The 26,662-nt window shown below is 33.2% G+C and overlaps 5 protein-coding genes and 1 pseudogene across 12 annotated transcripts; 3 read left to right on the plus strand and 3 right to left on the minus strand.

Moving 5' to 3' along the window:
• The first annotated feature begins 350 nt into the window (after positions 1-350).
• Positions 351-942, plus strand: LOC148764883 (ethylene-responsive transcription factor ERF096 pseudogene; annotated as a pseudogene).
• A 4,662-nt stretch (positions 943-5,604) lies between these two features.
• Positions 5,605-6,471, plus strand: LOC105963255 (ethylene-response factor C3). Its single transcript, XM_012987649.2, has one exon. The coding sequence runs from the start codon at positions 5,605-5,607 to the stop codon at positions 6,262-6,264; it is 660 nt and encodes a 219-aa protein (XP_012843103.2). The 3' UTR covers positions 6,265-6,471.
• A 69-nt stretch (positions 6,472-6,540) lies between these two features.
• On the plus strand, positions 6,541-9,324 carry LOC105963344 (glycerol-3-phosphate acyltransferase RAM2). Its single transcript, XM_012987738.2, has 2 exons — positions 6,541-7,659; positions 8,409-9,324. The coding sequence occupies exons 1-2, from the start codon at positions 7,021-7,023 to the stop codon at positions 9,213-9,215; spliced, it is 1,446 nt and encodes a 481-aa protein (XP_012843192.2). The 5' UTR covers positions 6,541-7,020; the 3' UTR covers positions 9,216-9,324.
• A 10,644-nt stretch (positions 9,325-19,968) lies between these two features.
• LOC105963345 (RNA-binding ASCH domain protein) lies at positions 19,969-21,952 on the minus strand. Of its 2 annotated transcripts, none has more exons than XM_012987739.2 (6): positions 21,639-21,952; positions 21,024-21,167; positions 20,864-20,931; positions 20,703-20,753; positions 20,531-20,590; positions 19,969-20,412 (listed from the first exon to the last, which is right to left on the minus strand). In XM_012987739.2, the coding sequence occupies exons 1-6, from the start codon at positions 21,766-21,768 to the stop codon at positions 20,104-20,106; spliced, it is 762 nt and encodes a 253-aa protein (XP_012843193.1). In that variant the 5' UTR covers positions 21,769-21,952; the 3' UTR covers positions 19,969-20,103. The 2 variants fall into 2 exon arrangements, with proteins under 2 accessions (XP_012843193.1, XP_088670073.1); XM_088813947.1 differs by having other exon boundaries at positions 21,024-21,486; positions 21,547-21,878.
• A 349-nt stretch (positions 21,953-22,301) lies between these two features.
• Positions 22,302-23,363, minus strand: LOC105963258 (F-box/kelch-repeat protein At3g23880). The gene has a single exon (XM_012987651.2). It carries the CDS (start codon positions 23,361-23,363, stop codon positions 22,302-22,304), a length of 1,062 nt encoding a protein of 353 aa, XP_012843105.2.
• A 529-nt stretch (positions 23,364-23,892) lies between these two features.
• LOC105963041 (phosphoenolpyruvate carboxylase kinase 2) lies at positions 23,893-25,979 on the minus strand. Of its 7 annotated transcripts, XM_088813669.1 has the most exons (5): positions 25,553-25,979; positions 24,958-25,111; positions 24,673-24,873; positions 24,402-24,479; positions 24,102-24,305 (listed from the first exon to the last, which is right to left on the minus strand). In XM_088813669.1, exons 1-5 carry the CDS (start codon positions 25,895-25,897, stop codon positions 24,280-24,282), a joined length of 804 nt encoding a protein of 267 aa, XP_088669795.1. In that variant the 5' UTR covers positions 25,898-25,979; the 3' UTR covers positions 24,102-24,279. The 7 variants fall into 7 exon arrangements, 6 of the variants coding, with proteins under 6 accessions (XP_088669796.1, XP_012842856.2, XP_012842855.2 ...); XR_001173253.2 differs by having other exon boundaries at positions 23,893-24,305; positions 24,402-24,492; positions 24,673-25,111; XM_088813670.1 differs by lacking the exon at positions 24,402-24,479 and having other exon boundaries at positions 23,893-24,305.
• Positions 25,980-26,662: the final 683 nt, after the last annotated feature.

The following is a 26,662-nucleotide window of genomic DNA, read 5'->3' on the forward strand; positions in this document are numbered from 1 at the left end:
ACCATACAGGTGGTGGCTTCGGAGCAGCCGGTGTAATTACCTGGGCGAAGGTACGAACAACAGGTTTGATAGGATCCATCGATGGAGAGAAGGCTGATGGAGGAACGTCGCCGCCGACATCCGCCGGCGTTGGTTCAGGCATGGCAGACGTACAAGCTAGGTTAGGGTTAGGGTTTTCGCAAGGGAAGAGAGAGAAGAGAGCATTCTGATTTGAAAAATTACATTACACAAATTAAATAATCTTTTTTTTTCTTAAAATAAATAAAAACAATTCTCTTCAACTTTTGAATTTTCTCACCATATATATATATAACTGCCGACTCGGTTCTACATATTAATTCATCCACCGCCGACTCAGCAACAAAAAAAAAAAAACCGATGGACGACGAAGGGCCGAGCAACAGATCGGAGAAGGGCTCCGGCCGGGAGAAAGACGCCGGCGAAATCAAGTACAGAGGCGTAAGGAAGCGGCCGTGGGGGAAGTACGCGGCGGAGATACGCGACACCGGGCGGCAAGGCGCCCGCGTCTGGCTGGGGACGTTCGGCACGGCGGAGGAGGCGGCGAGGGCATACGACAGGGCGGCGTACTCCATGAAAGGCCATCTGGCGATCCTTAACTTCCCCGAGGAGTACAACTTGCCAAGCAGCTCCTCCCATTTTGCTACGCCGGGTGATCACATGCACGGCGGCGGCGGCGGCGGCGGGAGGGAGGTTTTTGAGTTCGAGTACTACGACGATAAGTTGTTGGAAGAACTACTTGACGATAAAAGAGAGAAGAAAAGGGACTGATAAGCAATTTTTCTTAATTAATTATTATTATTATTAGGTCAAGAAATATCGTCCAGATATTTTTCAAGAACACTAATAATTAATAAATATTAATATAAATTATAATTTTTCAAGAGATTTCTAATAATTAATTAACACTTTAAGATTTTCAAATGGTTAAGATTTCTGTCTGTGTTTCTGGTTTAATTGTTTTTTTTTTTTTTTTATAAATAAATATTTAATGTGGAATGATTTATTAGATATTTAATATTTTTCCTTAGCTTGCAATTAATCATCAGTGAGAGATCTGTAGCTGTGCTTATAAACTATGTTATGAACAGTTTTTGTCACTATAATTATTTGTTGTTGTTTTTATTCCAAACTAATATATGTTGTTGTCAGCATAAAGAAGCTTGTCGGTTATAAATTTGGTTCTTTTATATATACGTAAAATATATATAATGAGTGTCGAGAATGGATTTTATGTGTCAATTAGGGGTGGAAATTGGATTTGAAATAATGCCTTTTTCGGAAATAAAATCAATTTGTTTCGGAAGTAAAAAATTGGGTTCAAATTTCCGATCTTAAAAAATTGAAATGCAAAAATTATTTCCGATTATGGAATGCCTCGGAATCATGGGAATTTCGGAAATTACATTAGTTTATTATAATCTCTTGTTTCTAGTACCTATTAATCTTTTCTAAGATTATAATTTACTTGGTCCTTCGTTATTCATATTTTTAATATAAAATACAACATAAGTTTTATTATAGATTTAGAAAATATATCATAAAATTATATTAAATATGTTAAAAAAATTTAAAACTAAAATCGAATCGTAAATCGAAATTTCCAGCAATTTTATATACAAATCCGGTTCCATTTCAAATAAATTCAAATAAAAATAGAAAATCGGAATTTCGGAATGAAAAATACGGTTCTGAATTCGAATATTTTCGGATCGAAATGGATAGAATTCGGAAATTTATTCCGATTTCCATTTTGTGTACAGTTAATGAACTGCCAAACAACATTTCTAAAAGTGGCTTGGACGATATTAATTATCTGATTGATCGATATTTTCTAATTTCTAATTTATTATATAATAAATTTTCTTTATTGAAAAACTATTATCGGGCCGATAATACTAACTAACCGACAGTTCGATCAATTCGAAAATTTAATACTCCTATATTTGAAAACAGTATTCTCAAGTTGCATAAATAAACTGAAAGTGGTCAAGTATCTGAGTTGAATTGACGAATTGAAAAGTTCAACTCTTTGATGTGATTTGAATTGACTTACAAGCTGGGTATTCAACTGTTTGTTGTATTTTGAATTGAATTGAATTGATTCTATTTTATTTTTCTTTCTTTTTCAACACTTGATATATATGCATGTGAATTTGTACAAAAGTACAAACTTATTCGTACTTTTTTTTTTATTATTAAAGAAAAACAAAAGATAATATATATTATTAAAAGAATTACATCAATTCAACTAAGCCTTGTAAGTTAAAGTGACCTTTCAAACTTATAGGGGTAAATTACAAGGAGACCTAATTATGAAAAAACATTCATTATTTGTAAAAAATTATAACAAAACTTAATAATTATCTAAAATATTCATGTGTTAAAAATTATTAAATGAAAGAGAAAAGAATCATCACAAATTTAATTTTCTGATTTTCTTACACTTGGCCCCTCATGCAATATAAAACCTTACACAAACCCCCTTATAACACAAAAACCGCTAACATTAAACAAATTTTATGTTAAGAAAAAAGGGTTCGAAATTGAAAGTATAAAAAAAATTCTAACGGTACAAGTAGACCCCATTATAAAATGGATATTCCATGGAATATATACGATTCCGTTATTGTTATCTCTGCGAGGGTAAAGTCGTTAGAAGAATAATACATCAGGAGGTGCTCGTAATTATGCAAAACAAGGAGGGTATTTTCATAATTAGGCTTTATCTCAGGGGTTCCTTGTAATTTGCCCAAAATAAAATCTTAGCAGCCCAAACAGCCGGAGCCCACATTAGTGAACCCAGCTGCACTCGGATCCTGATCCATCTACTACTTTCGTGGAGCTGGAGCCCATATTACTAATTAGCCCTTCACTTGGGATTCTTTTTTTTTTTTTTTTTTTTTTTATGATTTCGTGAATTAAAATTTAATTTTGCGATAAAATTAAATTTGAAGGGAGGGATTTGTAATAATTTTGCAATATGAGAGGTCTATATACGCGTAAACCGAACCTCAGTGAGGGAAATGTAATTTGTTCATGGGTAGGAGTTGAGTTTTAAAAAAGTCAATGGTCAAACGAGTTAAATGTCAGATAATATGCGTAATTTGGTCAAGTGGTCTGATTGGATCTATGGTGCAAAATTTCCCGGTACTTTTCACCAGGTGTAGCATCCATAAACCGAAACTAACATCTTGAGATAGGCATTTTGTAATGATTTGCCATCAAGAAATTGACCACATTGCCCCCTTCTCATGATTTTAAACCTAAAAAGGATTCTTATCTTCTACTAGAGTTAATAGGGCAATTTGGACAAGTTACAATAAAAAGAATTTGGATGACGTGGCAAAATATGATTTGTTAACTGTCTAAGCTTTTTTCCAAAAGAATATATTTTTGTATCGGTTCATAACTTCATATATAATTAAGTGACATGAAATATTTTGTCCCCTACCATGATATTGAGAACATAAAGGCTATGTTTGTTTAGGTTTTCAAATTATTTTCATTCTTTCCCCAAAATAAAATTATATTTCTGAAATATTTTCAAAAACTTTCCCCAAAAATAATTTAAAATTTTCTCTCTCTAACAGACATGATTTGACTGATACAATAAAAATTGTTTTCACTAAATTACAAACTAAAATCACTTTATCCTTCAAATTCTTCTTCTAAAATACCTTTTTCCAACACCTTCTAGACATGATTTGACTTGCTACAGTACAAATTGTCTCTTCCCAAAATACAAACAAACTTTATTTTATTTTCAAATTCTTCTCCCAAAACATCTTTCTCCAAAATAAAATGAAAATGGACGCCCAAAAGCTTAACAAAAAAATGGTTTTCTTGGAAATTTCTATTTTGCTACATTATTTTTCTTATATAATATTAGACCAATTATTAATTAAAACCGAAATATTCGCAATAATCGAATTATGAAAATCGACAATTTCGTGAAACTTCAAATTCGAAATATCAAAAATCTTGAAATTTCGTTAGCAACTTTCGGATATGCTAAATGGAGCAAAACTATAGTGACACTTAATACGAAAACTCTTTAAAAATAAAATTAGAAAAAGAGTATTATATAATTTAATTATGAGCTGGAGGCCCACAAATAATTGAAGTATTATATCATTTTCATGTGCTTGAAATTTAATTGGCTTATATGTTTAACTATGAGTTTGGGGACTTTTTTTTTTTTGGAGCAAGAGTTTGGGGACTTCAAATAATATAAACTAAGGTTTGGAAGATGATTGGTATCGTTTAAAATTACAAAAAATAAACAATACAATATCTCATAATTAAATATTTTTTTTTTTTTATATTTCTTATATAATAGACCAATAAGTTGACTGCATCACTAAATTGAATTTCAATTAAGTTACCAAATTTGGTGAGTTCCAATCAATTATCAATAAAATTCCAAGGGGTCTGTATTTGGTCATTTCATCCATCAAACTCAACTACTAATACTATTGTTCATTGACCTTCTTGCACAGTTGGATAACGACCAACATATATCTCATAATAATAACGAACTTGATTGATTGTGTAAGAGATGATCTAACGGTTGAAACAAGTGAACATGTATCAGTTAATTCCCATGAGTACAGATACTACAGTTAAGGTATGATGATTCTAATTAATTAAATGTGAAATTTTGAAATACTAGAGTACGCAGAAAAATCTCGATAAATTAATAACCATGTGGGACAAAACACGCAATCTATTTCGTTAAATAAATAATTTATTAGTTGTGGAGGTTTAATTGTATATACAATTAATTTGGTAAATCAATTCAAATGAATCCCAATTTTAAAGTAAAAAGAAAATTGCGATCAAACACGCAACTAAATTCGATACTCCTTTTTCTTTGGGAGGGGGCCTAGATTTTAACAGTGACATGATTGGTATTAAAATCTAATAATATAAAGTTAAATTTCGATTTCACCCCCAGACAGAATCTAATTATCTAGAAATAATTCAACGGTCAGCTATTTGTCTGACGTGGCTGCCTGACACTGGCGACCTTTGACCCACGTGTCATACTTGCCCTCTTGTTCCTCCTACTGTGTCCCAAAAAATAATATCTAAATAATAATAATTAAAATAAATATAATAATAATAATAATAATAATAATAATAATAATAATACTAAATAATAATAATAAATAAAATCCAGACATTCGCCTTTGTCATTCCCTTTTTTGCTCTCGTTATGTATTGCATTTGATAATTTACCATAATTTTATTAAAAAAAATACTAATTTACTATCAAATTTTAATACTAACGTTCTAACGTTACGACTACATATATCAACTATTTATTTATTACAATAGGGCCGACAAGTAAATTAAGATATTAATATATGATTCGAACATATATTTTCGGTCAATAAGCTGTGAAGCTCGGCTCCAGCTTCTTCAATAAGAATGCAATAATAAGATATTTATAAAATATTAAGTTACTCGAGCTCGATTGCATGATTATCAGATCAAAGTAAAAATTCAAACAACAACCATGAGTTCGACCCGACTCGATTCATACGAGTTTCCAAATAATATTATATTTGACATTTCCTCATGGGTATAAATACAACCTTGGTTCATTTCTATTCTTACTTACAAAAATTCAATTTCCAAATGGAATTCAATTTCTCCTCCGATAATTCCTCCTTCAATTCGTCGGAATCATCATTCCGACCGTCACGGGAATGGGATTCCCTTCCTTTTAACGAGGACGATTCGCAAGAAATGCTCCTTTTCGGGGTCTTGGCGGAGGGAGAAAACCTACAACAACCCAAGGAAAGCGACGAAGTGAATTCCTCCTCCTCGCTGGAAGAGATCAAGTCGTACCGCGGCGTGAGGCGGCGGCCGTGGGGGAAGTTCGCGGCGGAGATAAGGGATTCCACTCGAAACGGCACAAGGGTGTGGCTGGGGACTTTTGACACGGCCGAGGCCGCCGCTCTAGCGTACGACCAAGCCGCCTTCGCTATGCGGGGACAGGCGGCGGTCCTCAACTTTCCGGTGGAGAGGGTGCGGGAGTCTCTTAGGGAGATAAGGGATTGCATTAAGGAGGAGGAGGGGTGTTCGCCGGTGATGGCTTTGAAGAGAAAACATTCCATGAGGCGGCGGAGCTCCGGCGGTAGGAAGGGGAAAGTGGCGGAGGATGTGGTGGTGTTTCAAGACTTGGGTGCTGATTACTTGGAAGAGCTTTTGAGTTGTTCCGCTGTGAAAAGCTAGTGCTAATTGGTGAATATTTATGGCCACTATTTTCTTTTTTAGGGAAAATTACAACAACCCCTGAGTTAAGATTAAATTACGAAAAATCCCTCATATGTTTTGGTAATTACAATTACACCTCAACTATAAATCTTTTTACACGTTCATTCATGTGGTGTCAAATTTAACATAATCTTCTAGATTCCGTGGAATGTTTTTTAGTTTGTACTTGTTTTGTGCAAAAATACAGTTTCTGATTCACCACAATCTAATATATACAAGCCAAAAAATACATCTTATGATCTTACTTCAAAATGTGGAGCTCGAATGAGATATAACGGGTACAAACTGAAGAATATTCCACATAATCTAGAAGATTTTACTAAATTTAACACCGCAAGAATGGACGTGAAAGAAGATCAAAAATTGATCAGGCGTGGTTGTAAGTACCCAAGTAAAAGAGGGGGTTTCGTAATTTGATCTTACCTCAGGGAGTTGGCCGTAATTTACCCTTCTTTTTAATTGGTGAAAGAAAGGCTAAACTGTTTATTCTTAGATTTCTAACATTTGACTTTGCAAAAATAGCAGTGAACTGCATTAACTAACTAATTAACAACCATTATTAATTACAGCTAATTGTGATCTTAGCCTAACCTAAAACATTATTAACTCCCTAGCTAAAAACTAGATTAGCCAAAAGTTAAGAATTAATTAGTATAAAACTCCAAATTCATGTTCATGGTGAACAATTAAATAATTTTAAAAGAATTAATTAAAATGCCTGTCGTAAAAAACACCCACGATTCTCTTACGAGAATCCCCACAATCTACCAATGCAACTCCGACGGCAGACAAAACGACACCGTCGCCGCCGATCTGGACGGAACTCTGCTGGTCGGGCGGAGCTCCTTCCCGTATTTCGCGCTAATCGCCTTCGACGTCGGCGGGATTTTCCGGCTGCTCCTCCTGCTGGCGGCCGCCCCACTGGCGGGGCTTCTGTACCATTTCATCTCCGAATCCGCCGGAATCCGGGTGCTCGTTTTCGCCACGTTCGCCGGAGTGAAGGTTTCCGATATCGAATCGGCGGCGGCGGCGGTTCTGCCGAAGCACTACTCCGAGGACATGCACCCCGACACGTGGCGGGTTTTCAGGTCTTGCCGGAGAAAGTGTGTGGTGACGGCGAATCCTAGGATAATGGTGGAGCCGTTCTTGAAGAATTATTTGGGCGTCGACGATGTTTTGGGGACGGAGATCTCGTCGTACATGGGCGTCGCGACGGGTTTTGTTGGTGGTGATACGGCGGTGCTTGTCGGCGAGAATAAGGCTGTTGCTCTTAGGGGTACTTTTGGGAATAATATGCCTGATATTGGAATTGGGGATAGATTGACTGATTTGCCCTTCATGAAACTTTGCAAGGTTTTTTTCGTCCCACCATCATCCCTATTTAATATTTTTATATTGCTCCCATATATTCATTTATTTACTACAATTGTTAATTGCCTGCATGCATATAATAGCAAATGTTTTTATTCTTTTAATTTATTTTTTTATTATAAAAGAACTATAGTTGTTAATTAATTACTGGTTCTCCAATTCTTCTCCGAATAACTCGAACTCATGACGAAATAGTTGGTGTAACACACTCATTATTAGTGTATACCATATAGTAGGGAATTTGAAATATGTGTTTTTATTTAATTTTGAAGTGTTTTTTTAGTAATTGAAATATTATAAAAATTGAAAATGCTACAATTTTCGACGCGCATATACAAACAAAAGAATTGTAATTTTCGTCCTCTAAATTGTTCGACTTAGGGACTCAATCTTCTAAGTTGCACACTGTTTCAATTTTTCATACAATAACTTTGTGAAATCTTGATTCTCTCAGTTGATTAGTAAAATCGCAGAAAAAAATATTCTTATATTTGTCCATAAAATTTGATTTTGCAACTTAAAAGGCAAATATGTAATTTGTAAGCATCATATAATCAAATTTTGAAGAGTTTGTTTGTCATATCTATAATTAATAGAAGAAAATAAAAACTTTTGCACAATAGGATTAAAAATGCTAAATATATAAAGTTAATGCCTTCAAAATTGAATTGTGTCAAAATGAGAGGACTAAATATCGAATTAACCGAAACTTTGATACTCCGTCAATGCAGGAAAAGTACGTAGTACCGGCAAGGCCCGGAGTCCGGCCCGTGAGAAAGGAAGCACTCCCAAAGCCCGTAATCTTCCACGACGGCCGACTCGTCGGAAAGCCCACTCCACTGACGGCGCTGCTAATTGTTCTCTGGTTTCCCATCGGCGTTCTCTTATCTCTCCTCCGCGTTTTCAGCTGTTGGCTTTCCGACAAATCCGCATTATCTTACTACATCATGAATCTACTCGCTTGTCCAATCAAAATCAAAGGCACCGCCGCCGCCGGGAGAAGAGGAGTGGTATTCGTTTGCTCCCACAGAACAATCCTCGACGCCGCCGTGGTCTCCGCCTGCCTCCGCCGCATAACCACCACCACCGCCATCTCGTACTCCGCCGCCGCCAAACTGGTCGGACGGAAATTTCTGGACGAGGGAAAATCATTGGTGATGTTCCCGGAGGAGACAACCTGCCGTGGGCCCTACCTTCTGAGATTCTCGCCGCTGTTCGCCGAACTCTCCGATCAGATTGCGCCGGTGGCGATCGCCGTGAAAACGAGCATGTTCCACGGAACGACGGCGAGGGGGTACAAGTGGATGGACCCTTTCTTCTTCTACATGAACCCTTTTCCGGCGTACGAGGTTACTTTCTTGAACAAACTCTCGCCGGAGGAGACGTGTTACATATCTTGCGGCCGGAAATCGAGCAGCCACCAAATTATTGCGAATAATGTTCAGAAAATGATTGCGCAGAGTTTGAAATACGAAGCCACTGATTTTACCAGGAGAGACAAGTATCGAGCATTGGTCGGAAGTGATGGACACGTGTAATAACATTGTTGGGTAATTATTTTAATAAAAAAAACAATTACGAAATTTAATCATTTTCCTTCAATTTATAACCTATGAATTCAAAATAATACTTGAAACGATTATTTATCTATATATAATATAAAAAGAGAATCTATGCCCTCAATGATTGACATGTGGCAAATGATGATGTCATTTGTCAAAATTGCTTAGTTGTAGTTCAATTGATGAGGTGGATTCTTCAATTGATTATGTGTCATTTTTATTTAGGTATGTTTTTAAGTTTTTTCCTATTTCACATTTACACAATCATTTAATAATTACCACATATTTATATATAATATTTCAGGAATTTAATTTCCTATCATTTCTAAAAATATTATATTTTTTATAGTTTTAATTTTCTGAACTATATTTTTCGTCTGTTCTTTTTTTTTTTAAATTCAGAACACTCAATTTTTTAACGAGTATTCGATTTTTTATATCATATTTTACACACTATTTTTTTATAGCGAAATAATTATTATTATATTTAATTATCTATACACGGTTGATTAATTGTTTTTATCTCACGTTTTTTATTTAATTTTCCGAAATATATTTTTCGAATGTCTTTTTTTTTTTTAAATAGAACACTCATTTTTTATGATATATATTTTGGAATTTAGTTTTTTTAATAATAATATTCGAAAATAATAATAATAATAATAATAATAATAATAATAATAATTATTATTTTTACAAATCATTAATAATTATTAATCACTATACATGGATTTTTTTTGTTTAAATATTTTGCCAACTTAATGTATATGTATTAATTTAATTTTATGAATATTAATAACTAAACAACATTTAAAATTTGAAATTAAAATTTTTGTATTCCAAATTTTGAATTTCAAATATTTTTTTACTATAAATTATCAATCATTCCCCAATTTTATGTCATATAATTTGATTTCTTACCTATTTAAGTTGATTGGTTTTGATTCATATGGTTAATTCATGGAAAATATCTAATCAAATAATTGGTAAGATTATAACATTAAATGTGTATTTCCATAAGAACTTACTATTTATTTTTTTATTATATAAAATTCAAGTATAAATACCCCTCATTCCAATCCATTTCACTCACTCATACTCTCCACCCGAATTTTACACTCGCATAAAAATAAAAAAAATAGGTCAGCCCGAAATGGCTGCAAAGAGGAAATATTGTATTTTTTTGTTGTTAATATATTCATAGTTTTACATGTTCTTTATTTCATTATTTTGATATAATGTATGTGTCTAATGGTTATTTACACATATACATGTATTTAGTCTAACATGTTATTTGTTGTTTGTTTATGTTATTTTTGTAGATATTATGGATAATATCGACATATGGGCTATGTGTGACGACATTGGTTGCGTCAAAGGAATAGAAAGAATTTCGTGAATCTCATATGAATTGTGCGAGAAAAAATACTCATTTTTTTCAATCCTTAAAAGACCGTCATCGAAGTGATAAATGTAAAACATTATATGCAATTATCAATTTTCTATTCTTTATATATGTCTGTAATTATTTTTAATATTGTTTCATCAAGCTCATTTAGTATATGGTTATATATGCAATTTCGCTCTTTAAAATTTTATATATTTCATTTTTTAATTCGTGTAAAGTTGGATCATCTGTCGTTTTTGTTTTTGGAAACTTATTGTTTTCGTCTTTTTTTCTTAATTTGTTTCACTGAACTACATTGAAATGTTGAGTGCTAATATATTATCACGAATTCATTATATAGTAATTATATTGTTTTATAATTGTACATTAATTTAGTTTATTAATGCATTATTATATTAATGGAATGATAATATGTCAATTAATGGAATAAAATATTGTATCGAGTTGTCCTTTTTATATACTCAATCTTAGGAAATTATAATATATTAATTGAATAGTAATATGTCAATTAATGGAATGAAATATATTTAAATTGTCATAAATAATTTAATAAATGGTATATATAAGTAACATATTTCAATATTATTCCATTAAATATTTAATGAAGTAATAAAACGCATTATTAACTAGATTTTTATTTTTTATTACATTTATTACGAATTAATTATTTTAATAATTTTTAATTATATAAATTACTTTATTTATTTAATTTTCCTAGCATTTTTCATTATATGATTTTTTTTTTTTTTTGTATTTTCGATAATGTTGTAACATAAGTATTTGTAATGATTATTTTGCATATCAACTTATACTTTAGAGAAGGAAAAAAATAATGTCTTACATTAGCATAAAATAATAATTTGATTTGATTTGTTTGATATTCTTATTAAAAGTATTGATTTTAAGGATAAGATTAATGACTTGATTTCATTTGTTTGATATTCTTATTTAAAGTATGAATTTTAAGGATATGATTGATTACTGATTTTATTTGTTTATTTATTTTTTGTTATGTTTGTCTTTGTTATATACAAATTGATGTTATTTAGGTTTCTATTTATTACTGTATCAAATCAATGTGTGTATTATGCTAAATAAATTATGAGCATAATATTTTATACCTAATAAACACGTAAAAGTGGTAATATTTTAAAAGCCATGTTATATTAAAATTGGTTACTTTTGTTATGTTTCCTTGGTTATGTTATTTCTGATTCTGATTAATTTATTACTATTTAATGTTATTATCAAATCAATACATGTGATTTGAATAATTTTTTTAGTAACCCCTAACAATCGCATTTATTTATTATGCATCTCAATAATTTCGGATTCTTATTAATTCTAATTGTTTGAATTTGTTTGATTTGTTCTAACCGAGTAACACAAAAAATAATAAAATATATTGTTTGCTTAAAGTTATTTTATTAACTTATTTAGTATGTGAAAATGAAGTATAAAGACCATCAACACAAACTGATCATTTATCTCATTCTTTCTCAACACGTTTTGTTATGATCATGCTAAACCAAGGTCCTCACCTTAAAACTTTTTTTTCTTCATATTTATGTTTTGTAATTTCATAATGCGATCAGTATTGTGCGATGTGCATGCTCGCTTTGAAGCATTTTATTTATCGCCAAATGTTTATTACGTTATACGTTTATTATTTATGCGTATGTATAATAATCTAACAAATCATTGTTTTGCTTTCCTTTTAATTTTCAGATCCATGGATAACATCGTGTGTGCTATATGCGGCGACGTCCGCAAGGGAGAAGCATTGTGGCGTTGCGTAGAATACAAATATATGATTTAGATATATTATATGGATGGGTTTTAAAAACTTTTACTTCTGGTTTTCCATCTTTGATTATACATTCAATAATTGTAAGTTTAGTTTCGATGAAGAAGTTGAGTTTAATGAAGGTGATAATGTAATAAAAAAATACTAAAGTAACTCATGTATGTATTTCGTTATTTGTAATAGAGATTCTTATATAATTTGTTGAATATGTTTAAATAAATCTTCTTTAGTGTTTATATTTTTATGTTACAATATTAATTTGTACGTATCGTAATAATTCTTTTATTTTTATCATTTTTTAATATTTATGTAAAATATTATTAGTTTGTACGTTCATAATTTTTTTTTTGCTGTTAATCTTTTGAATCTTTATGTACATACATGACATTAGATTCACCCTTCTTCATTCACTGTAATTCCAATATTATGATATATTAGAAACATTGTGCCTAGATGTATTTGTGACAATATTTGATTTTGTATGTTTTGAAATAGGAATAATTATTTATGCAAGCATATTAGGATTTAGAAGTAATGTTTTTGCAGAAAAACCTATACTAACTAGAGAAATATATAAATTATATAGCATTCTACATTGATCGGGGAAGGAAAAAAACACATTAAAAATAATGTGTGAAATATATAGTAAAATATACATATGTGAAAATCGATGTTGTCAATCCAACGAGGACATTATGTGTGTGTATTCTTTGGATCATTAAAAACATTTTAGAGAAATTATCTCTTTCCCTAAAACAAAATGGTTTGATATTCCAATGAAAATAAATCGACGTACAATATTACGAGATTGATTTTTATGAAGTAGGTCTCGATTACGGATTTGTTGAGATTGCAAACTGAAATTTGAGGAAGATCTCTATGAGTATGAGTATTAATATTAGTATTAGTAGTAGTATTAGTATTAATATTAGTATTAGTATTAATATTATTATTAGTTTTAGTATTAGTATTAGTATTAGTATTAGTATTAGTATTAGTATTAGTATTAGTATTAGTATTAGTATTAGTATTAGTATTAGTATTAGTATTAGTATTAGTATTAATGTCAATCTCAATATCAATATTACTATCAGTATATACCAATATCAATATTAGTATCAGTATTAATAACAGTATCAATATCACTATGAGTATGAGTATGCATGAGTATGAGTATGAGTATGAGTATGAGTATGAGTACGAGTATAAGTATGGGTATAAATATCAGTATCAGTATTCGTATCAGTATTAATATCAGTATAAGTATCAGTATAATATCAGTAGCAGTATCATCAATAGTATCAATATCAATATCAATATCAGTATTAGTATTAATATCAATATCAATATCAATATCAATATCAGTATCAATATTAGTATTAGTATTAGTTATATTAGTATTAGTATTAGTATTAGTATTAGTATTAGTATTAGTATTAGTATTAGTATTAGTATTAGTATTAGTATTAGTATTAGTATTAGTATTAGTATTAGTATTAGTATTAGTATTAGTATTAGTATTAGTATTAATATTAGTATTAGTATTAGTATTAGTATTAGTATTAGTATTAGTATTAGTATTAGTATGAGTATCAATATCAGTATCAGTATTAGTATCAGTGTTAGTATCAGTATCACTATTAGTATTAGTATTTATCAATAACAATATCAGTATGAGTATGAGTATGAGTATCCATATCAGTATCAATATATGTATCAATATCTATATCTATATGAGTATTGGTATGAGTATTGGTATGATTATTGGTATGAATATTGGTATGAATATTAGTATCGGTATTAGTATTGGTATAAGTATTAATAATAATATTAGTATCAGTATCGGTATCGGTATCAGTATCAATATGTGTATGTGTATCAGTATGTGTATTAATATTCGTATCAAATTAATATCAGTATCAGTATCAATACCAATATCAATATTATTATCATTATTAGTATTATTATTAGTATTCAAATTCATATTAGTCTTGGCCTATTAGCATTAACATTAGCATTAGCATTAGTATTAGTATTAGTTTTCTTATTAGTATTGGCTTATTAGTTTAAACATTAAATATTCATATTAGAAGTGGCGTATTATTATTAATATTAGTGTTGATATTAATATTAGTATTAGACTATTAGTATTAATCATCGTATTAATATTAAAATTAGTATTAATATTAGTATTATTAGTGTTGATTTTAGTATTAATATTAGTATTGGTATTAGTATTATCAATGTTGGTTTTAGTATTAGTAGTAGTAGTTGTTAGTGGAATATTAGTGTTAATATTAGGGTGGATAGGCAATTGTACGCCGCAATGTCCAGAGATAAAAGTAGATTTGAGATAAAAAATAATTATCAACTCAGAATCGGGCGATATAACTAAAATTACGAGCAATGTTGTGTGACAAAATATTTTCAGCGAATATGAAGGTAAATCACAAACAAATGAATATTTTGTATTATTTACATGTATGTCAACTGTTCAAAGTTTTCGTTCGTTTTATTTTATCCAAAATATTTTTTTTTGAAAAAATTGATCTCGTGCATCGCACGGGTGAATTACTAGTTATATTTAAAGTCAACCGAATTTTGTTTGTTAATTCAATGTAGTTAGAGGTCCAAATTGTATCGGACATTCAATTTCTATCGATTTCGATTCTGGAACAATTTTTTGGTTCCAATTTCCCAAATTCCAATTTTGATTTTTCCGATTTTTTTATGAAACAGAATCTGAATTAATTTCTCGCTCACGAAAAAATTGGAATTTTATGACCCTTTTATAGTGAGGTGTTCTTGTAAAGTAGAGAGATAAATTAAATGTGATTTTACCTGCATGTAGATATGGAGTATGTTTTTGTTTTTTTTTGTTTTATCATGATTAAACATTAAAAGAATTAGAAGTGATAAAGGCAACTATATATTTTAAAAGAGAAAGGAAACAAAAACACACAATCAAATTAAAACAAGTGCAACTTTATTATTTATCTAGATACATGTTTATTAAATATTTGCTAGAAGTTTTTCCTCCTAGTCAATCATGCATGTATCTCATATACTAGCACTTGAATAAATTTATCGAGCATCGTCATTGGCATTCATTGTAGTCGTCTGACGGAGGAGGCTCAGTACGAGGCGGAGGTGGTGGCCGGCGGCGATTAGGGCGTGCAGAAGTAGGCGGCCGCCTCTTGACCGGACGAGGTGGTCTTCTATTATTTCTCTTTTTAATTTCAAATGGTATGTGGCCATCTTCTTTGTCATGCCCTATTATGTGGTGCTCGCTTTCTCTCTCTACAAGAGATTCATCTTTAGTGAGAGAAAGTGTTTGTGCATCCAAATTATCCTCATTAGCATAGTAACCATATGAAATAATTGGGAAACTAATCAAAGTGATTAGCAATAGGATGAATATTTGAGAAGCCATGTTTTTTGTGTGTTGGTTGAGAGTGTGCCACGATTTCTTTATATAGGCGTTGGGGTATTGCAACGAAGGGCATTTTGGACAATTTGTAATTGTTGACTAGCATTGCATAAAAGTGGAGTGATGATAAGTGATTCTTAATAATCGAGTTCATCTATGAGATAGCTTTTCTAATCGATCTCATGTCTTAATTACTTTTTGTCTTATTGATTAACTTGAGATTTGATGGTAATTAAGAAAGTAGAAATCGATTCGAACCGGAAATTTAATTGTTTTAAGTTTATTTGAATTTTTATCGAGTTTGAAAAGTCGTGTTTTAACTTAGTTCGATAAGCAATTGAATCGAGATCACGAGTTTTAATCGAAGCCATTTATTTTGTCATTTTTTTACTCCAAATCGAGCTCGAGCTGAGCTTCGTAGCTTAACGACCGATTTTTTTAATTTTTTTTGTTCAAAATTTAGTTCATTATATAATCTAATCAACCTCGAATTTAGTATCGTAAACAAAAACAACAACAACAACAACAAAAAAACTAAGGTATTCATTCAAAATTAAAAAAATCTTCAAATTCTTCCTAAAGTACATATGATACACAAATATATTTACGTGTAAACTTTCCTCAAAATCCATATTTCACCACTTCTGAGTTTTCATTGAACCCTGTCATGGAACTTATTCCTTGTTCTCGAGGCTCGAGGACACATACATGAGTCTTTCCGCCTTCAATATCGGCCCCGTTAAAAGATTGCAAATTATTATTATTATTATTACTATTATTCGAGAATTGAGTTGCAGCAGCTCTAGCACCGGCAATTGCCGCCACAAGATTAGGGTGACTTCTCCTCTTCGGAGATAGATATCGAACGAGAAGCAAGTGAGCACGGTTTCAAAGAAAAACGATCTTGTGGATTTTGGAAGCGGAAATTTCACCGGAAATGGTGCTTCCACCGAACAGAGACCTCTCACAGCCGCTTCATATATCTAATAAATCGCAATTCTCTAAAAAAATAAATATCACATAAATCGTAAGGCGATTTGAAAATCGAGCCGAAACCAAAAAAAAATAAAAAAATAAAAATACACAAAATGGTTTCTCATAATACCTTGTTGCCCGCGCAATCTCAAACGGCACTATCAGTTTCTGCATGGATTAAGGGAAATTCTATGCTACACCTGGTGAATATAATCAGACACTCTAATTAATAAAATTCTCACTACGGATTCAGTTATGGCCCAATGGATTTTAGAAATATAATTATAAAATAAATAAAAAATGACACTTGTCAAGAAAAGAGCCACCCGGTGAAAATCACCGAGTGTAGCATCGTATTCCCCATGGATTAATTAACATACGTAATTACTTAGTTTATATTATTCTTTTACATTATTATAGCGTATTTCCAAAGGTAGCATTAAAATACTTAAATACAGAAACGTTTTTGAAAGGTTTGAACATTAAAATAATATTATATTAATTAGGGATGTGATAAATGTCGTTCGAGCTTTAATAATGCCGTTTCGACTTTAAACGTGATTTTGATCATTTTTAATTCCAAATTTTGCAAAACCCGAAAAATAGAATTTGTGGTTTTCTGAGTTAATGTTCTAATCCAACTTGAATCACCAAAATTGGACGTCGGATGAGAAAGATACACATGAATCAATGGATACTGCTCACAATTTTGATGTCTTGATGTATCTAAAATTCAGAATGTGACTCATTCATGTATAATTTTGTCACACGACATCCAATCTAGCGGATCTAAGTTGGATTAGATAATTAACCTAAAAGACTACAGTTTTTGTGTTTCGAATTTTGCCAAAATAAAAATAAAAATATGTCAAAATCAAGTTCGAAGTCAATACAGTATTGGTCAAATTGAAACGACGACATTTAACATTTCAGTATTATATTGTATTTTATAATATATATTAAAATAATATTATATGAGAAAGGAAGCATTCCCAAAGCCCGTCATCTTCCACGACGGCCGACTCGTCGGGAAGCCCACTCCACTGACGGCGCTGCTAGTTGTTCTCTGGTTCCCCATCGGCGTTCTCTTATCTCTCCTCCGCGTTTTCAGCGCTTCGCTTTCCCACAAATCCCCATTATCTTACTATATCATGAATCTACTCGCCTGCCCAATCACAATCAAAGGCACCGCCGCCACCGGAGGAAGAGGAGTGGTGTTCGTTTGCTCCCACAGAACCACCCTCGACGCCGCCGCATAACCACCACCACCATCTCGTACTCCGCCGCCGCCAAACTGATCGGACGGAAATTTATGGACGAGGGAAAATCATTGGTGATGTTCCCGGAGGAGACAACCGGCCGTGGGCCCTACCTTCTGAGATTCTCGCCGCTGTTCGCCGAACTCTCCGATCAGATTGCGCCGGTGGCGATCGCCGTGAAAACGAGCGTGTTCCACGGAACGACGGCGAGGGGGTACAAGTGGCTTGATGACCCTTTCTTCTTCTACATGAACCCTTTGCCGGCGTACGAGGTTACCTTCTTCCGGCCGGAAAACGAGCAGCCACCAAATTATTGCGAATAATGTCCAGAAAATGATTGCCCAGAGTTTGAAATACGAAGCCACTGATTTTACCAGGAGAGACGAGTATCGAGCATTTGTCGGGAGTGATGGACACGTGTAGTAATATTGTTGGGTAATTATTTTAATAAAAGAAATTGCCAAATTTTAATCATTTTCCTTCAACTTAGTTTATACAATTTGTAACCTAGAAATGAATTTTTATGAATTCAATAAAATGATACTTGAAACGATTATTTATTATGTTTAAAAGTCAACCGAATTTTGTTTGTTAATTCAATCAACTTAGAGGTCCAAATTGGAACGAATATTCAATTTCTACCGATTTCGATATCCGAAATTTTTCGATTCTGGAACAATTTTTTGGTTCCAATTTCCCAAATTCCAATTTTGATTTTTCCGATTTTTTTATGAAACGGAATCTGAATATTATTGTTTGCTCACGAAAAATTGGAATTTTATGACCCTTTTATAGTGAGGTGTTCTTGTAAAGTAGAGAGATATTAAATGTGATTTTATCTGCATGTAGATATGGAGGTTTTTTTTTTTTTTTTTTTATCATGATTAAGCATTAAAAGAATTAAAAGTGATAAAAGGCAACTATATATTTTAAAAAAAGAAAAAGAAATAAAACACAATCAAATTAAAACAAGTGCAACTTTATTCATTATCTAGATACATGTTTATTAAATATTTGCTAGAAGTTTTTCCTCCTAGTCAATAATGCATGTATCTCATATACTAGCACTCGAATAAATTTATCGAGCATCGTCAGTCGTCACCGTCGTCCGATGGAGGAGGTGGTGGCCGGCGGCGATTAGGGCGGGGCGGCCTCCTCTTGCCCGGACGATGTGGTCTTCTGTTATTTCTCCTTTTAATTTCAAATGGTATGGGGCCATCTTCTTTGTCATGCCCTATTATGTGGAGCTCACTTTCTCTCTCTACAAGAGATTCATCTTTAGTGAGAGAAAGTGTTTGTGCATCCAAATTATTCTCATTAGCATAGTAACCATATGAAATAATTGGGAAACTAATCAAAGTGATTAGCAATAGGATGAATATTTGAGAAGCCATGTTTTTTGTGTGTTGGTTGAGAGTGTGCCACGATTTCTTTATATAGGCGTTGGGGGTATTGCAACGAAGGGCATTTTGGACAATTTGTAATCGTTGACTAGCATTGCATAAAAGTGAAGTGATGATAAGTGATTCTTAATAATCGAGTTTATCTATGAGATAGCTTTTCTTATCTTATGTCTTAATTACTTTTTGTCTTATTGATTAACTTGAGATTTAATTGATGGTAAGAATGTAGAAATCGAGTCGAACCGAAAATATAATTGTTTTAAGTTTATTTTAATTTTTATCGAGTTTGAAAATTCGTGTTTTAAGTTTTAATCGAGCCATTTCTTTCGTCATTTTTTTTCTTCTAATCGAGCTCGAGTTGCGCTTCATAGCTTAATGAATGATTTTTTTTTTTGGTTCGAACATAATCGAATCAATCTCGAATTTAGTATCGTAAATTAAAAAAAATAAAAAAAATCAAAGTATTCATTCAAAATTTAAAAATCTTCAAATTCTTCCTAAAGTACATATGATACACAAATAATAACTAGATATTTACATGTAAACTTTCCTTAAAATCCATATTTCACCACTTATAAGTTTTCATTGAACCCTGTCATGGGATTTATTCCTTGTTCTAGAGGACACAGGCGTCTTTTCGCCTTCAATATCGGCCCCGTTAAAAGATTGCAAATTATTGTTATTATTTTTCGAGAATTGAGTTGCAGCAGCTCTAGCACCGGCAATTGCCGCCACAAGATTAGGTGATTTCTCCTCTTCGGACACGGAATTCGAACGAGAAGCAAGTGAGCACGGTTTCAAAGAAAAACGATCTTGTGGATTTGGAAGCGGAAATTTCACCGGTAACGGAGCTTCCACCGAACAGAGACCTCTCACAGCCGCTTCATATATCTAATAAATCGCAATTTTCCAAAAAAAAAAAAAAAAAAAATCAAATAAATCGTAAGGCGATTTGAAAATCAAGCCGAAACCAAAAAAAAATATACACAATGGTTTCTCATAATATTACCTTCCTTTCAAGATTATAAACACCTTGTTGCCCGCGCATCTCAAACGGCACTATCAATTTCTGCGTGGATTAATTAACATTCGTAATTACTTAATTTCTTCATTAAGCCAAAAATAATAATTAATTACGAAATAAACACCAAACTAAAACCATCAGAATTTGAAGAAAAAACCTGAGGTTGTTCGCAAAGCCAACAGAAAGCTGTTTGCCCTTCTAATCTCACCTGAATTCAAAAGATTCAAAAATAAACGAGCATAAACAATTAAGCCCGATAAAATCAAGAGTAAGCTATACCAAAAACTAACACGAATAGAATATTCTAGAAGCTTTTACCGATGCAGGTACATCTTCCCAATTCACTAGCTCTTCACACGTAACACAACCAACTACATCAACACAACCTGATAAAAAAAATTAAAAAATGACGTATTCGTAACATTGAAATAATCAGGCAATAAAATATTTACATGAATATATATAATTAATTTAATACCAAGGAGTCTCGAGACAGGGTAATGCTCGGGGAATTTAATATCCGTAATTCCATTCATTGCGTAAATTTCTCGGTAAAAATCTTCCATAGCTTTTATCGTCTCAGCTTCCGGAACCTTCCCAGCAGCATGAATCCAGAGTCGTCCTTTTGGAGGGGAAATGAAAAGGACAAACATGTAATATTATCTCCGTTCTAAAATCTATAAACGCATTTACATGCGCATATATACATACACAACACACATATATACACAAAACTACATAACTCCAAATCTCCTAATCAGAGTTGTATCAATAACCTAAATTCCTCAAATTTGGTGATCTCACAACCCTAAATTCATACTGCAGTGCAAAAAAACAAAACTAAAACCAAATTTGGGCGATTGAATGAATTCAAACCCTAATTGCGAATCAGCAAAATTAACAGCTAAACCCTAATTTGGGGGAATGAATGAATTCAAACCCTAATTGCGAATCAGCAAAATTAACAACTAAACCCAATGGGCGATTGAATGAATTCAAACCCTAATTCGAATCAGCAAAATGAACAACTAAACCCTAATTTGGGGGATTGAATGAATTGAAACCCTAATTGAGAATCAGCAAAATTAAATACCTCTAATGGGGGAGGGCCAGGATCTGCCTTCGATGCGTTTGATGCCATAAACAAGTAAAGAAGCCCATGGCTGATGCATCGTTAAACATGGATTTCTGTAATTCGAAGATTCGAATCTTCTGCTACCCATCTCTGCAATTTGCTGCTGACGATGGTGTTGACTTTTTTTTTTGAAGAAATTTTATGTCGGAAAAATAGATTCGCTTTTAGAATCACAGAGTACGAGTACTCTGTGGAAGTAGAATTAGAGGGGTGCACAGATTCTATTGAAGGGGGCGCTGCAGAGGAAAAAAAGGACGGTCCGATTTGACTTCAATAAATTCTTTTGTCACCACTTTTGATTGGTCTTGACTTATTGTGCAAATTGAAAAAAAAAACATAAAATTCCATCGATTCAATTTTTGATTTATGACTTTTCAAATTTATTATTATTATTATTATTATTATTATTATTATTATTTCTATTTTTTTCAAATTCTCGCGATGGTTGTGATGAATATATGATTATTTCATTAATAAAAAATATAATGAAATAAAAAAAAATGATTTTTATTAATAATATATCAAGGTCCATATAAATAAGCCTGGAAGGTACTTGCCATTCTTCAACTCTTGCTGCCTCCATAAAGTTTGTACAAAAACCTGAGTACTAGTATACGGTTTCTACTCGTCTCGTAAATCTCGTAGCTCCTTCGCAGGTTGCTCGTCTCCAAATGGTGAAACTAAGCTTTCAACGAATAAGTGAGGCCCAATTTGAATCTCGGGCACTTTAAAATAGCATCCAAATCTAACCTCAACCGATCCACACGAATTCGAGATTGACGCTGACTCGTCTTTTTTATCAAAAACAATTATGTATGGTCCAAAAGCCACCGCAGTATCTCCATTCTTCGTAACCCAGAACGGGGTAGTCGTTGCATAATATTTAAAATCCTCAATCCAGTTAAAAAGTGTCCAAAACTTGGTCCAAGATTCTGCCTCGTCGTACTTTGTCATACCCCAAATATGTATGTTGTTACCGTCGTCAAAACAAATCAAACTAAGATAGCCTCCCAAATTCTCCAAATTCGGTCGAGACCTATATTTCAGAAAGTAATCGGGCCTAGCCAAGGTTCCAAAATTTTCCTCCACCAAATCAAGAGAACCGATCTCCCAACTAGTATAACATCCTCTACTCACCGCCATCCAATGCAGCCTTCCGTTCACAAACTTGCCCGAATAACCATACTCAAATACCTTGTGATAATTCTCGATTTTCTTCCAAGAATTGGTCCTCGAACTATACATCTCCGCGTGACAGGTGCTGACGGAGAAGAAAAAACGGACAATCTTATAGTTGTTAGTGTGCTCATCGCACCCGAACCCGTACACGAAATACCCCGGCTCACGTACGATTCCACCTACAAAACAAATGATATTCTTGGCCTCTCTAGTCGAAGGGTTCCATATAATTAAGTATTTCCAATTAACGGTGGCGAGTACTGGCCCGTTACACGATCCCAAGATATTAACGGATAGTACACTCAAATTATGGATCATGGAATATTCCTCTTCGGATGGATCGGAACATGAGGTGATAAAGTGTCCAACCGGATGCCGATCCAAACTCGTGATTGTAACGGGATTATTATTATTACCATCGAGTAACGGTCGGAGAGAACACGACCGGTGAGTGTTGTAGGGATAAGAGAGACAAATCAGCTTCGTGTTCGAATTCTTCTTCATGTGGTGCTTGATGAATACTTCGCTCGAGATCGTGGAACGCCATCATTTCGAAACGCACTTGAACCTCAACAGGGATTTTATCGGCAGACGGTGCAGGATTTCTTCGACTATTTCTTCGGGTAGGTCGACAGTTTCCCTCTTGATCATGCGTTTCCCCGTTTTTCCTATGTTTCAAAGTCGTCGTACTTCATTGGATTAAATCTTGTATTAAATATTTTTAGTTCTGGTATTATACGTGATTTGTCCATAAAAACGTTTTTATTTAATAAAATTAACATGTAGTTTGAAGGATAAAATAAAACAGTATTTTACTTGTTTCGTCACCCCTGTTAGATTAATAACATGGGGGAGGGGTGCCACTAATTTATTTTAATGAAATAGTAGCATTTAATAACGGGTTTGAAAAAGTATGAATTTTATCAACCGAATATATAATACTAGCCCCTGCTATTTGGTCGGTAGAACTTTAACGAGTCACGAGTATAGTATATGATATGTAACATTAGAGCAAGCATAGAAGACCAAGATCTTACTCAAAGAGCAAACATATACTAAAAGAAACTACATTACATGTTCGAACAGAAGCGAATTTACAAAAAAGTCCCTCTCTCCATACTCATCGATTCGAAAAAAGAAAAAAAAAACAAGGGGCAAAAATGGCAGGTGAGATTATATGAACACTTCCATATATATAAGCCTGGAAGGTTCTTGCCATTTCTTGAGCTCTTGCTTCCCTCCACAAAGTTTGTACAAAAACCTTTGTGGCAGAGTACTCTTGATTCTACTAGTTATATTATATTATTATTATATATGTAGGTAAGTATATGAACAAGGGGCGTCCGCCTATACGGTTTTTCTACTCGTCTCGTAAACCTCGTAGCTTCTTCTCAACCAGAATATCCATTTCTCTCGATCCTCATCCGCTCGTCATCCATGGATGCCCTGTATAAATTAATCCAATAAGGACAGATATATTACTATCAAATCATGTAAAAATTAGAAACAAGGAATTAAGTCGCATTCGATTTATTTTCGTACAACTTTCCCAATCGTCATTCTTCAACTTTCCCATGGCCATGTCCGTATTATCTGCACCTTCAGAATTCGCCATTATACCTTATTTATTCTCCTAAAAATTATTGTGCATTCATGAATTAGAATTCTTAGGCCTCGTTTGGTTCCCAAGATAAGAGTAGCCAAGATAAGATTAAATAATCTAATGAAAGCCCAATTCCATGGCTAATCTTAACAACCAAACGAGGCCTTAATAACAACAATAGTTAATTCTAGAAAAACACGGAGTGCTTACTCAGGACTTGATCGGCCGAAAACCTTCTAGAAACATCCTTGGAAAGCATGCGTCTCAGCAGATCCTTAGCTTCGGAAGAAACCGAGGCAAAGATGCTCCTAGGAAATCTCAGATTTGCCCTCAGCACAGCCTCGAAAATCTCCTTAGCCGACTCCCCGTAAAAAGGCGGGATTCCGGCCAGCATTATGTACAGAATGACACCTGCACTCCACACGTCAACTTTTTCATCGTACGGCCTACCGGATACCACCTCAGGGGCAATATAGTAAGGCGTACCCACAATACCAGACATAAGTCCTCCGTTACCGAAGCACTCGGCCGAACCGAAGTCAACGAGTTTCAGCTGGTTGTAACTGTTGAAGAGGATGTTGTCTGGTTTTACGTCTCTGTGGGCTACTCCGAGGCGGTGGCAGTGAGCTATCGCCTCCATTAACGGAACCTGTACGAGAATTTGAACGCGTATGTAAGCATGTGTGGGAGCAATATCTTATTGTAAGGAAAGTAATCTGCAGATTAAAATTGCAGTAGATCAAGAAGATTTTATACAGAGCTATTAACTTAAAATCTTAAATTGCAAAATTCATCATCAACAACAATAAGGTAAGAAATAAAATTTCAGGGGCAACAATTGCATGATAATTAAACGAAAGTTTAGGGGAAATTTTTCTTAATTAAGAACAGATTTAAATAATTAAAATCAAACCACCTGCTTAGAGAGATCCCTAATTTTACCCCAAAATCAAAATTATCAGGTACAATGTGCCCCCAAAAACCTAGGGTTTAGAAGAATTCATTAACAGTTTTTCTTTAGCTTCTTTACTACCTACACTGAAAAAATCAAAAAATAAAAAATTGAAAAAAAAATGAAGGATGAACCTACCATAATTCGGCGAGCCTCGGATTCACCGAAAACGGGTCGGGCGGTGATCCGTTCGAAGAGATCGCCGGAGCCACAAAATTCTAAAACAAAGTGTAGAAAATCGTCGTCCTCGTAAACATCGAAGATCGACAGTACATTGGGGTGGCCGGAGACGAGCTGCATGAGCTTGGCTTCATTGCTGATGCACTGGCTGTCGACGGCGTCGTTTTGTATGACACGCTTGTCGATGGATTTCACGGCGAAGCACTGACCGGTGACGGAGGAGTGACAGGTCGATACGACGCCGTACTTGCCCCTACCAATCTCCTCTCCCACTCTGTACTCTCTCTCTAACGCACCACTCATTCTCTCTCTCTTTTGTTTGTTTTTTTTTCTTTTTCTCTCTCTAAAAGGTTAATTCAGTACGTACGGTGGGTGCGCGGGTGTGGGGTACATTTATAGAGAGAGAAACTGGTAGTTGGAATATTGGGGGAGGAATATTCGGGTGGAGTTGACGGAGGGTAAACGGAGTTTAGTTTCAGGAGTTATAATTGTTGTGGGGAGTGTGTTTGTTAAACCTTTATGCTTTGTTTAAGTTAATTACATCAAATCATCTTCTAATCCAAGTGAGATTTTAGTTTTACTTTAACGGAGGAAATTGGGTTACATTATTCTAACGGAACAAACTAGAAAGAGTCCTTTTTTTATTAACAAGCAATTAAAATTAATTACAATTGCTAAGAGTCCTTGAAAGGCATGAACATCTTTTTTTACTTTATCCGATCCAAATTAACCGTTAGCTTTTGGATATTTATCTTATTTGTATTATTGTTGACTTTTGTAATTTCAATATACATCACTTACTATTTTTTTACGAATTTGCCTCTTGATTAGTTAAGAGATAATTAATGACAGATATTTTAGACATGCAGTATATTTTCAATAAAATCTACACATATTTATTAGTTTTTTACTTTTATTTTAGCATGTGTTTAGTGTAATAAGCCAAAACGATACTTATTTTGCAAACGAAGGAGTAACAATGTATGTCGCGGTTGTTTTTCTATTTATTACTCCATGCTTCCGCTGTTATTTGTCTTTTTGAGTAATTTGTTTATCCGAATTTATTTA

The sequence above is a fragment of the Erythranthe guttata genome, chromosome 14 (assembly GCF_056151865.1).
Source record: "Erythranthe guttata isolate IM_541 chromosome 14, IM_541, whole genome shotgun sequence".
Lineage (NCBI taxonomy): Eukaryota > Viridiplantae > Streptophyta > Magnoliopsida > Lamiales > Phrymaceae > Erythranthe > Erythranthe guttata.

Bases quoted from the DNA above. Each gene is read 5' to 3' on its own strand.
- LOC105963345 (XM_012987739.2), bottom strand. From the start codon at position 21,768: ATGGGTAGCAGAAGATTCGAATCTTCGAATTACAGAAATCCATGTTTA. The intron at 20,754-20,863 runs GTAAAAGCTTCT...TTTTGAATTCAG, and splicing joins GGGAAGATGTACCTGCATCG to GTGAGATTAGAAGGGCAAAC. The intron at 20,591-20,702 runs GTTTTTTCTTCA...TAATCCACGCAG, and splicing joins GGCTTTGCGAACAACCTCAG to AAATTGATAGTGCCGTTTGA.
- LOC105963041 (XM_012987399.2), bottom strand. From the start codon at position 25,897: ATGAGTGGTGCGTTAGAGAGAGAGTACAGAGTGGGAGAGGAGATTGGT. The intron at 25,112-25,552 runs GTAGGTTCATCC...ATTCTCGTACAG, and splicing joins CCGAGGCTCGCCGAATTATG to GTTCCGTTAATGGAGGCGAT. The intron at 24,306-24,401 runs GTACGAAAATAA...TAATTTATACAG, and splicing joins GAATGACGATTGGGAAAGTT to GGCATCCATGGATGACGAGC.
- LOC105963258 (XM_012987651.2), bottom strand. From the start codon at position 23,363: ATGAAGAAGAATTCGAACACGAAGCTGATTTGTCTCTCTTATCCCTAC.
- LOC105963344 (XM_012987738.2), top strand. From the start codon at position 7,021: ATGCCTGTCGTAAAAAACACCCACGATTCTCTTACGAGAATCCCCACA. The intron at 7,660-8,408 runs GTTTTTTTCGTC...CCGTCAATGCAG, and splicing joins CCTTCATGAAACTTTGCAAG to GAAAAGTACGTAGTACCGGC.
- LOC105963255 (XM_012987649.2), top strand. From the start codon at position 5,605: ATGGGTATAAATACAACCTTGGTTCATTTCTATTCTTACTTACAAAAA.